Source organism: Aythya ferina (assembly GCF_964211825.1).
Source record: "Aythya ferina genome assembly, chromosome: 20".
NCBI lineage: Eukaryota > Metazoa > Chordata > Aves > Anseriformes > Anatidae > Aythya > Aythya ferina.
This window is the reverse complement of record NC_140318.1, coordinates 2032007-2044124: the sequence shown is the minus strand read 5'-3', so window position 1 is coordinate 2044124 and position 12118 is coordinate 2032007. Positions and strand designations below refer to the sequence as shown.

The window sequence follows — 12118 nt, the reverse complement described above, 5'->3', positions numbered from 1 at the left end:
AGGGCGGGGAGCCGCGCCGGCCCCGCTCCCCCGCCGGGGGCGGCCGCGGGCCGGGCAGGAAGCGGCGCCCCCCCGCCGAGCCCCGGGGGCCGCCCGCCCCGCCGGGCCCCGCTACCTGCGGCGGCACCGGCACCGCCCGCGGGGTGGGGAGGGGATGGGATGGGATGGGAGGGGAGGATGGGGGGGTACGGGGGTGGTCGCCGGGCCCCCCTCCCGGCCCCGGCGCTGCCCGCCCCGACGGGGCGCACGGGGCCGCCGCGGGCAGCGCCGCCCCGCCGGGAGCGGCCTCGGTCCCGGAGCCCCCCCCCCCCCACGGCGGGGCCGGGCCGGGTGCCGCAGCCGGGCCCGCACCCACCGCCGCGGTGTCTCGCCGCCCGCCGCTGCCCGGGCTTCATTAGTAACCTGATAATTCCCCGGCAAAGCCCCAGCAGCGGTTCCACCATGAAGTAATTGGAGGACGGTAACGTGAGCTGATGGCGGCCGGGGATGGATCCTCGCCGTTATTGGTTTTGACAGCTAAATTGTTAACCGAGAGGGAAAATCAGATGAAAGCCCTTTCGGAATAAATACAAGACATTAGGTTTAAACATCGAGGCTGTAAGAAAGCCTACGAAAACCCCAGGAAATCCAACCTGAGGCCTGCCCGTGGATCCTCCCCGCCATCCTCGGCAGCGCAGGAGGGACGCGGGTGAGAGCCGAGCGCTGGGAAGGCTGCTGGAAACCCCTGAGCCCCACCGGGGGCTGCAGTCAGCTCCTGCAGGAACACGGAGCTCTCACAGAGCAGCGAATTCTGCCCTGAGCAGGGCCATACGGCTTCTGTCTGCAGCCCAGGAGGACGCAGGGCTGTAAGGCCCCGTCACGCCGTGACACCGGGGCTGGCTGTACACCCTCACTAAACCCCAAGCAATAAGGGCCCAGTGAAGTCAGAAGAGGCTGAGGTGCAGCCCAGCCCCTGGGTCACGTCTGATGAGAGCAGACAGGGGCTGGAGCCCTCGTTACAGAGCTGGGGGCACTGCAGGGCCCAGGGGAGGCAGAGCAGCACAAGAGCCAGGTGCTCGCACCGACCTTAGCCCCATTCTCACCCCTCCCTGCGCTCCCCACCAGCACTGCAGGAGCACAGACAGGGCACCCACATCGATGAGCAACTGAGCCAGGACCCTGAGACTTGAGGTCAGGCATCTTACACGTCCCCAGAGGTGAAAGCGTGATGGGGACAGGTCTCACCACCAGCAGGAAAACTGAAATATTGGGGAAAAAATAAGGAAAAGCCCACATTGTGGGCATGGTAAACATGTTCCTTGGAATCCCACATGGCTGGCAGTAGGGTGGAGCCAAAGAAACCCCAACAGGACAGGACCATAGGTGAAAGACCCCCAGACCCCTACTCAAAAGCGAGTGGCCGCAGAGCTCTGCTCCTGCTCCCTGCCTGCCATCCTCTGTACTCACAGCTTCAGAGCCAGCCACGTCCTCTGCCAAAGAGCAGTGCCACATCTCCCGTGTCTCCAGGTGCTTTTCCAACCTAGCTCATGGTGGTTGACAGGGCCTGAGCACTGATGCTCGTGAGTTCACCCCTCCCACAGCTCGTGGGAGAAACTCCTTGGGGTTTGGCCATGCCATCAGTGGCGGCTGCTGAGGGCCGTGGGGGCTTCAGGAGGCCGTGACATTCCTGGGCAGCACGAGCAGCCGACAGACAGGGACCTGCAGTAAAGCTCCCCCAGGTCTGGGTCTGGCCGACAGACACACAAGGCACTTCTGTTACCGAGGGGGCAGTGGGGAAAAAAAATGACTGCTGCTATTGTACGCGGCCTCGTAGCAGCAGCCTGCGGCTGATGCCAAGCATTTACCACCCTCACCGCCCTGGGAGAAGACAGGCGTTTTGGACGTTTATTTAGAGCGGTAAGAATTTCAACAAGTTCGATTTAAATACAAATAAATATCAAAGCATGTTTCTGAAGAGAATGCAACCGCATGCCTGACTTGGATTTAGATACTTTCTAAATTCTTATTAAAAACAAAAACTGTTGTTGGAAATAATGCTGATGCACATCCTGAGGAGTACAAGTGTTAGACCACGTAAGAACAAAACACAGGCTGTTCACAGAGGAATGTAAATGGGTGTTATTGACATTCACAGGGGTACAAACTCCAAATGACACCACTTTCTCTTTACTCAGGTACCCAAAGAAAATTAGAAAGCAAATATTTAACAGCACAAGACCTACTTTTTAACAATTCAGGCTTTTAATCTATCCATCATACACATGCACAGCTTCATTCTAGATGCTAAGTTGGGAAGCAGGAAGCGTGCTCAGCACTTGAAGGCAGGTGCACCGCTTTGGGAATACAAACCTTACTTTGCTATACAAGTGAGCAACACCTGTGCACAGAAATGGAGGCTGTTTAAAAATCACTTTCTTCCTCTTGTTTGAGACCACTGTTCGCCAGCTTGGGGAAGCAACTCAAGAGTGACAGACAAGGTAAAGACTGCTAAAAGGACTTGAGAAAGTGAACATCAACAAAATCAGAACAGTATCTACCACACCTGAAAACACAAGTTCTCCTATATCCCTCTTGCACACGCAGTCACAGTACCATGTACACAGGAGAAAACACTGCCAGAGTGGTCCTTCTTCAGATCTTTCAATTTTGCAGAGAACATTTAAGGAAAAGAACAAGCTGCAGATCAAATGATTTCAGTAAAATGCCACCCATTAGACCTCTCCATTAAACACCTTGCACAGGTAAGCCTCAGCAGGCAGCAGAACCAATTTTGTCACAAACACCTGGGTCACTTGAATTACACTGAGAGACAATCAACCTCCCTTACCAGCCAGTGGAAAGAACAGGAGCTGGACTGGTTGGTGGGCAAGTGCTGAGGTCATGTGCTTGACAGATGTCTCTGAGGCTGCAACGTTATTCTCACGCTGTCACATCTGGTTTAGGAAGAGCTACCACTACAGGGGATTACTGAATGCAAACATCAGATATGCCACTGCTGCACTCTGAAGCTTATGGCACAGAACAAACCTCAGTGGTGTGTAAATACCCCAATTCCAACACAGAGGCACATACCTACAGCCCAGATGACACTGCAAATACCCGTGCTGTGTCACGACTTATCCTGAAGTTAGCAAGTCAAAATGCAAAGTAAATTTGCTTTGGTGCATATGAACTATTGCATGCACAGTTACTTAAAGTGTTGCAAAGTCTATTTAAAATGAGTTTTATTAAGATGAAAAAGTTTTCCATGGTAACTACAGAATGCTAATCGAAACCAAGTGCTTCCCCTCCATTTAAAACACAAATTGGAATATTTTTTGTTAAAAAAAAATTTAAAAATAATCAGTTAAATGGAGTTTTTTGGATGTGCTTTACTCCATACATTGGTTACTGTTTCTAATCTTGCTAATGAACATGGGCTAACAAGAGGTTGTCTGGATGTTCACCAGAGGCTTTGAATGCAACCTGCTTTTCTGAACAGTGTTCAGCTGTGGAGCTACACTGGCAGTAAGGAGTATTCAGCAGACCACCTAAGGTGTTACAAAGCCCTGTGCCATGTGCAGTGGTGTTGTGCTCAGGTGGCAGTATCCTTCTCACTCTAGAAGAGTACAAAAGCATTGGAGGATTCCAGATACACAAAGCAGTGTTTCTTGCTACCATCATCCATTCATAAGCATCATCTCCTAGATTTCCAGGCAGCTCTGGAATAAGGAGTAGTCCTTTTCTTATCTGGTGGTTTGAAGTAAGAATAAACGGGTGCTGCTGGATATTCGGCATCTGGATTTTCTGCCATCATTTTCAGCTTCGCTTCAATGGCCTTTATTTTTGCGCTGACACTGGAAAGAGAAGGGGGAAAAAAAAAAAGAGAAATTGAGCTTGATCTCAGCATGGAAACACACTACAGCAATCCAAAAATTGTGTTGACAGCTGAATACCTCGTTGCACCAGGAGCAGCTGGGCAGACCCCATCACTGCCTCCGCAAGCGTGAAATCAGGAAGCAGGAATCTACTGCCTAAGGCCCACGCTATTTCACTTGAATTCTCAGCATGGATTTGCTTAGGAAAGGCCCTCCATGGCACAACACAGCACCACGAAACAGCAGTCCTTGCACCTACTCAGCACTTTCTTGAGGATTCTGAGCTAGATGAGTACAGAACAGGGCTTCCTACTTCATGCAAAATGAAGTCATCCGAGGAGCTCTGAGCATGTGCAGCAGAGTGCAGCTCAGACAAGGCTGCTGGAAGCAGCAGAGAAATGAAAGCCAGACTTCCTCCCAGCTACACGACCATTCGGGATGGGAAAACCCCAGACTCTAATTGGGCCAGGAAGAAACATTATTTCAACATTACCAGAGTTTATCCCAGAGGGAGAAGCTATCCTAGGTTACACCCCAAATTCCTAGGACTTTTGTTATCCACTACCCTCTGCTGGGTACGGACTGAGGAACGTTCCCTTCTCCACGGTAGCTCCTTGCGGCATCTGTCCTCACTGAACAGCTCCTTTGTGTCACTGAGGTGCAGGTTGCTAGCTACGACTCCGTCTCTCTGCTCATTACTTCCCTAGCACGGTACTTCTGAATTTCAATCTCATTTTATCTGTAGGCAAATTAATTATCCCAAGTCTCAGTTCCTTATAAGGTTCCGCCGACACTGGGGGGTGGGGTTGGAAATCACACACACCTTTAACCAAACCGTAAACCAAAGCAGCCCTGGGGTTGGAGAATTTAACCACATCCCACAGACACGACCTACTAATCCTAATGCCGGCAGCGTTTTATTTTTTTTTTTTTTTTTGTAATTTAATGGAGAAAGATTTTTAAAAATCTTTCACCATTATAAAGGAAGTTCTTGTTCATAAGCGTTTTGCTTAATGAAATTAGTAGAGTACAAAACCTCTCGCTGAAATTCATGTGAAGTACAAAGCACGTTCTGGCTAAGTGAGCTGGAGTATTGCATATTTCCAATTCCTCTCTCTACCACTTCTCCCTTAAGTGTCCCAGCAGTTTAATACATTAGAAAATGAACATCAAGTCTTAAGTAACTCATCTGGGACACTTCGCAGCATGCTGCCCATCTACAAACAGCTTCAGTGCCATGTTAGATTTTTAGTACAAAGATAATGCCAACTCTAGATCTTACTGAAATCTAAGACATTAACTCCTTATCACTCCCACAATTTGGTCACCTCTCACCCACTCCATCTCCTACCTTAGGTTAGACTGGGGTGGCTCCGTGCTGGAAGATGGCTCCAGGCTGATTGGAAGAATCTTCTCATTTTTATTATGATCGTATCTCTGCAAACAGAAAACCAACATTCAAGTCAACTGGAATTACAAACACAAACATTTGCTTATGGATATGCTTTAAATCTGGATTAATATCACCTTGGGTTTTGTGAATCTTTCAACTGAATGATTTTCATGGCCAAACACTACAACAAGCCCTAACCACGATGCTTGTTTAGTGCCAACATGATGTGTAGATACTGCACACTTATGTACATTGTACTATGGATCCTTACACCTCATCCCATTTTATTACTTCCTGTTCCCAACTATATAAGACAAAGTAAAGATGTTAAATTTTAAGGCAACTACTGCACTGCATCACTACAGCCTTTATAGACAGTGTTCAGAGTGAGAAGATAACCCAAGCACCCAACTCCTCTGAATTGTGCAGTGCTGGAAGAAAAACGCATTCCAGATCAGTTGGGAACCACCTCCTTTCCGTAAAAAGCAGCTTGTGAGCCTGTCTTCTCTGTGGGCAACGGGCCTCCTGAACTATTCACAGTGCTCCGCTTCCTTGTTGCGCTTGGCACAAATTCAGGTTTGTTTTTCAGCAGAGCTGCTCAAATTGACAGTGTCTGGTAAGCCTTGGCTGCTCATCTTAAAGCTACTTAGCACAGTGCTGCTATTGCCTAAAATAAACACTTGTTGCAATAAGCTAAGGTTGTGTGTTGTTAAATCTTTCCAGTCACAGATTAGAAATTGCTTGTTTATGTATGCTCTGTGCCATGCCCTGGCCGGCCCAGCACTGAGCTACCCTCTGAAGTCCCAGCTGAGCCGCCGCCTGCTCCTCTGGCTGAAGCTCCTTTGTGGCCCAAACGCTCATCAGGCACCCAGAGGTGCCTGTGGCTCCAGTGCCCAAGAAAACGGAGACTGGATCTGCACACATTTGGAGGCGCTGACAAGAGCCTGGAGCCCTCAAAGCCAGTAATTAAAACAACATGGTCTCCTTTAACAAAGATACCTGCCCTTGGTTTTCATTTTTTGTTCCCTTTTCCCTTTATAACACTCCAAAACAAACGCACTGCTACACTCAGTAAGAGAAAGGCTAGGAAGTCATCTATAAGATAATCAACACATGTTTAAAAGCAAACTACCCACAGGCAAATAGCAATAAGCAGGTTCCCCTGCCTCCCCCCAACCTTCTGCACAGAAAGTTATTCAAACTACGTTGCTTTATCAAATAGCAGTTAGCAAATAACTGCAAGAGAAACAAGACAAGCCTTCAGTGACATTAAAACAAGGATGTTCCAGAAGGTACTGCTTAAGTTAATACTAAACACTTAATGTTTTATGCAATAGAGCAAGCAATAAAATGATATTTAGTTTAGAAGTGAACTACCTTGCTTTAGAAGTCAGAAGTAATTAGAGCTGCTGCCACATAAGTGCTTTCACAAGTGGAACAAAGTAACAGAGCGCCTAGTAATTGGGAATTTCCATGCATCTCCAATCCAAAAAGGGAGCAAAACCACAAAGGGAAGGATACAGACTTTCAGCCAATCATTCCCTACGCTTGGGAAAAGTTGAAATGCAGACATTTACAGAGTAACCTGTTCACAGCGCTCTGATTAGAAGCTCCTTTACAAAGAACATCAGGTTAAACGGCCTATTCTCATTCATAGCTGATCCAGCACAGCTTAGGTGGAAGAGAGGAGTGGCAGATCGTTTGTGCTATTTCCATGAGAATTATTTCCCAGAACGGACTGAAATTATCTTGCCAGGATAAGGCGGCCTTGATAAGAATTGTTCCTTAATATTAAAGATTTTTGCCTTCAAAAACTAAACGCAGTTTTCATTTAGAGCAAGAGGCTTACCTTGACTTGTGCGTGTGCCCACCGCACCACCAGTTTCTTGGAAAGGGCCAGCTTCCCATTGAGGCACTGGATCGCCTTTTCTGCTTCCTGCACAGGACACACAGGAAGACAGTTCAATAAACAAACCGAGTCCTCAGTCAAAACTGTCGCAGACGTAAAGACCCTTTTCTCTTTGTAACTCAGCCTTCTGTAAGTAAAGCTAACGGACAGCAAAGAAAGTCTATCCCATTGTATCCCAACCCAGGAATATCTGGAAGCCTCCCACACCCACCTGAGTAACCAGACTTTTATAAACCAGCAGGGCAGACTCCTTCAGTTCTTGGGGGGAGGAAATGGGGAAGACGAACACAGGTTTTGAAAAGCTCAGCTGCAGGAGCTGTTGGAACAGCGTGCCGGGGGAGGTTTGTGCTACAGGGGCTTCTCTCGAAAATGCCATGATTCATGACAGTGATTACACGTCTCATAAACACCTACCTATGCTTACCCCAGATCTTGCTAGCGCACACTGGGGATGTTAGCCACTTGGCCCTGATCTAGGTTAAGCAGCGAAACCTCGCTTCTGGGACAGTCCCATAAAACTTAATTCACAGCAGTTAAAAATGCACGTTGCAGTGCTGCTCTGCCTGGCTATGAATAATCATTCCAGCAGAGCTTCCAGAGCTCTGGCACCGCGTCACGGCTCTTCTGACATCCTTAGGGAGGGTTTCACATCAAAAGGACGAGGGCACACCACCTCCAAGAACGCTGTTTTACATAACTTTTTAACAATTTAGCAGAATTTTGACAAATAACTACAGCTCTGGTGTTAGAGCTAGCATGACTTGAATTTTAGACTGCAAGAGATAAACCCCAAACGGGCACCCAGAGGCAGTTCCCTCCAGGACGCTGCAGATGTAGCATGTTGTGTATCTGGCAGCATCACACGAGGTGTTTGCATGTTCATGAAGCCTGGGAGGGCTTCTGAGCAGTTCTGGGTCTGGCAGGCTGATCCAAGGCTCTGCATGGATCGCAGCACCACCAGTGCACACCTCCACCAGCTCGCTAGAGAAAGGAACCAAAGAACCAGCCCCATGCAATCAGCACGAGAAAGCATTTAATTTAAGTATTTAATTAATCCCTTCCTGGTTTAGCTTTTTATTGACATAAAGGAGATGGGGAAAGAAGCCAGTCATTTAAAACAAAATCCTACATAAAAGCATCATACCTGTTTGGTTTCAAAGTTCACAAAGCAGTAACCCCTCGGCTGCCCCTCCAGAGCACCGGACTTGTGAAAGAGAAAATCAAACTGCTTCACTTTGCCAAACTTCTGGAGGAGCTTGAGGAGGTGGTACCTGAAGGGGAAAGGAGACACTTATTGCACCCAGCAGTGCTTGGAAAGCAAGGACACCCGCACAGGCACACGTTTCACACCCAGCCCCACCATCCTGGGCTCCCTCTCCTTTATTCCCTCTCCCCACACGTTGGTATTTTAACACATTTGGAACAGCCCGAGTACATTTGTCTGCTCAGCCTCTAGTGCAACGAGCAGCCTAAAATCAGGAGCCTGTTTGTTGCAGAGGCCACATCTAAACCTGGAAGATCCTTACAGCTTTTTTGGTTCCCCCGATCCCAGCTGAGCACCACTGGCTGACCTACACGGCAAACTGCACCTGCTAGGGCAGGCACCGGCTGACCCCAAACCTGGAGACCAAGAACTGTCTAAGGGCTTACAAAGGGCATCTTAGGACTCAACTTCTCCTGGCAATTAGCTGTATAGCATTAGCAGGCGTGTAACCTAGCCCAATTTCCAGCTTCCCTGACGAGAGAACAGTCGCAGCTCCCAAACCCACAGGGACAAATCCTGCTGCACACGGGCAGGCAGTGCCCAGAACAGCGTGTGTCCAGACACAGAGATCAGCAGTGTCCCAGGACACCCAAGTGCATCGTGTAACTTTAGGGACAGTCCGAACGGGAAGGACAGGACAATATTTTTCCTAATAAAGCCCGATAGGATGTCTGAAACGGGCTGTGGCCCTTTGTAAGCTTCAGGAGCCAAGCAAGAAAGTTCCAGGAACGTGAGTCATCTCCCAGCACGGGCACGGCGGACGTTCAGGATGTGCACTTTCAAAGAGGTGAAGGTACAGAAAGTGTTCAGGCCCGCAGTGCAGGAGGGCCAGGTTATCTTCCAGGGGAATAAACACATTGTAAGTGATTAGGGGACGCTTCCTACGTCCTTCAGAACACAGATGAAGCACTGAAGTGCTGGGGTCTTCCAAGAGGCCCGCGGACACTCAGCCTCTGCTTAGCAGGCAGGAGAGACAGAAAAACAAGAGCAGGAAGAGAAGGGAGCTGGTTCCACAGAAACCAGGCGTCAGCGCTGCACCTCAAGCAGTCACAGCTGTACCAGTAAAAGCACCAGCTTTGGAGGTGCGACATAAATCCCATGTGTTGAATTGTCAGAGCCTCCAGAGTGTGTAAATGCCCCAGGTTTGCTTCTGTGAACATATTTCTACAAGAAGAGCTTGCAATTTCAGCAGCATGGAGATGAAGTCCTTACTACCAGAGCGCTGTTCCCTTTTTGCAATGAGAGCCGTGGGACGGGCAGCAAGGATCCTCTCTGCGCCCCGTTCAGCAACGAGGGAAAGCCCTGCAGCTACCTTGTGGTGGCGGCTGTCCCCCTGCACACCTCTGCACTCAAATAACACCGTTTATTTCTGCTTTCTTGGCAGCAGAGCAAGAGTCATTCCTTTAAAATATATTTTATTAGAAGAGCCTGGAAGCGACCTACGTAGTCTATTTAATTTATGAGCTTTAAATCTTAGATGATACAAAGAGGGATTTCGAACCACACACGCGATTTTTACCACTCGGAGTCATCTACCCCACAAGGAACCGCTCAGACCTCGAGCTGTGTGCACCCAAAAGTTTCGGGCTGTGGCTACAAGCCGGTGTTAACACAGCGAGGCATCGACAGTGGCTTGACTCATCTCCAAGCGAAGAAGACTTCAGTATTCAAGGGAGACCTGTCGTGGAAAACCCCAAGTGTAAAAAAAAAAAAAAAAGAAAAAGAAGTGTGACCATGTTGGAAGCGTTTTTATGGCACTGACCCAGGCTACCCAGAGCCTCGGAGCCGCTCGCACAGATGCGGCCCCGCGGCCAGCCCCAGTTTCCACTTCCTCTCATCTGATGTGAACGCGAGACAAACCCGCAGCTCCCCCGTTTCCTTTTCCTCCAGCCTTCCTCCTGGCACCCCGAGTGCTATTCAAACCCTGGCGAGGCTTCCTCTGAACAATGCCGTCCCAAGGATGCCGCGAAGGTAGCGGGCCACATGCTAAACCTATTACTGCGAGGAATTCTGCCCCGCTGGGAGCCAGGAGGAGGCTGCAACAACAACTCGTGCACACATTGTTTTCGAGGTGAGACTCATCGAGATGGGACCCCAGACAAGCGGCAGAGCAGCCGAGGAAGTCGGACACCCACGACTTCATACCTGCAGGCAATTAATGGTCATTCAAAGGCTGCTGGGGACCAGGCAGCATGTGTGTAGCTGCAGCGCTGGAAGCACAGCGTTTGGACACAAAATGTGGGTCTCGGAAGGCTTTTCCACCACGTAGCAGCACAAAGCATCTCCTACCTCCCCCGGGCGACAAATGCTGCACCAGAGGCTTGCAGCGATGGTGAAGGAACTCTGCAGCCTCCTCGCTCACCGACACCAAACCCAGAAGCTGACCACCCAAAAGAAGCCCCCCAGTACCCGGTACCAGTAAGGAAGCCCACCAGAAGGCACCCCAAACCCTGCCACAGAAGGGGCATTGGTGCTCGACCCCCTCCGAGCCCCCCGTTGGAGCCACAGCTGCTCGGTACATGCACAAACCTCCCGAAAGCCACCGGCGTGCAGGCTGTAATTTGCAGGCAGCCCTACATTTATAAATCCCTATTACCACAGCTTGTGCTCGAACGTGCACGTTACCCATTAACTCCCCAGTGCATGATTGCAGCTGTAGGCTGCTCGCTAAGCGGAAGTCTCGGATTAATCCGAGACTTTCTGAACTCATTTCTGCTGGAGGAAGTCACAATGATTAGCCCTACCAACAGCCCAGCCAGCTTCACTCCACCTTAAGGGAATCGAACACAGGCATTGCAAGGGCAATGCTCTAAAATCAGATAAAAGCTGGAAAAGAAGGAAGAGCTGTTTAGCGTTCAGGTGCATGGTTCCAGCCACACGATCCGTAGGCTCAACAGGGATAATCCAGGTGAGCAGGGACGGGTGTGGAGCCTCGGACCAGGAACGCACGGGTCAGTGTGGACTTGCAGGGTCTGTAAGGACTTGCAGCAGTGACACGGACACCCCTTTATTTCTGTGCACCGCAAGGAGCTCCCTCTGTGGTTTTTTTGCAAGGAGACAGAGCTGACGATGCCACCTTCAGCGGGGTAAAACCTTTCCTAAAGCCAAACCAAGAGCAGGACGCGGGTCTGGAGCCTGGATGATGGATCCTGGAGCGGGCAGCACGCCCCCAGCCGAGCCCCGGCACCGGGTGGCACCCCCGGACCCCCCCAGTGACCCCCGGGCCGGGGCTCAGCGCAGCCACGGAGCCCCCGCGGGTGGCGGGGAGGGGCAGAGGGGGGCTCGGCCGCTGCAGGGGGGTACCGGGGGGGGTAACGGGGAATGGGGGGCACCGGGAGGGGGCACCGGGGAGTACCGGGAGGGGGTAACGGGGAACGAGGGTACCGGGAGGGGGAACGGGGGCGGTGCCGGGGGGGACGGGGTGGTCTGGAGGGGGAACGGGGACACCGGGGGTGGCACCGAGGGGTCCCGGGGGTGTCACCGGGGGGTTTGGGGGTGTCGGAGCCCCTCCCGCGGCACTCACTCGGTGATCTTGGGGTCGAGGTTCCCGATCCAGAGGCGGTGCCCGTCCTGCAGGGCTCCCTCGCACAGGATGGACGCGTTCTCCAGCGGCAGCGCCTGGCGGCCCGGCTCCATGGCGGCGCGGGGCGGACCGGGACCGGCCCCCACCATCACCTCCCCCCCCCCACCTCCTC

The 12118-nt window shown here is 51.0% G+C and overlaps 1 protein-coding gene across 1 annotated transcript; it reads right to left on the bottom strand.

Annotated features, from left to right (window-relative positions):
• Positions 1-2094: 2094 nt before the first annotated feature.
• Positions 2095-12116, bottom strand: RBM18 (RNA binding motif protein 18). The gene is made up of 5 exons (XM_084493781.1): positions 11947-12116; positions 8304-8430; positions 7100-7186; positions 5209-5294; positions 2095-3836 (listed from the first exon to the last, which is right to left on the bottom strand). Exons 1-5 carry the CDS (start codon positions 12093-12095, stop codon positions 3677-3679), a joined length of 609 nt encoding a protein of 202 aa, XP_084349907.1. The 5' UTR covers positions 12096-12116; the 3' UTR covers positions 2095-3676.
• Positions 12117-12118: the final 2 nt, after the last annotated feature.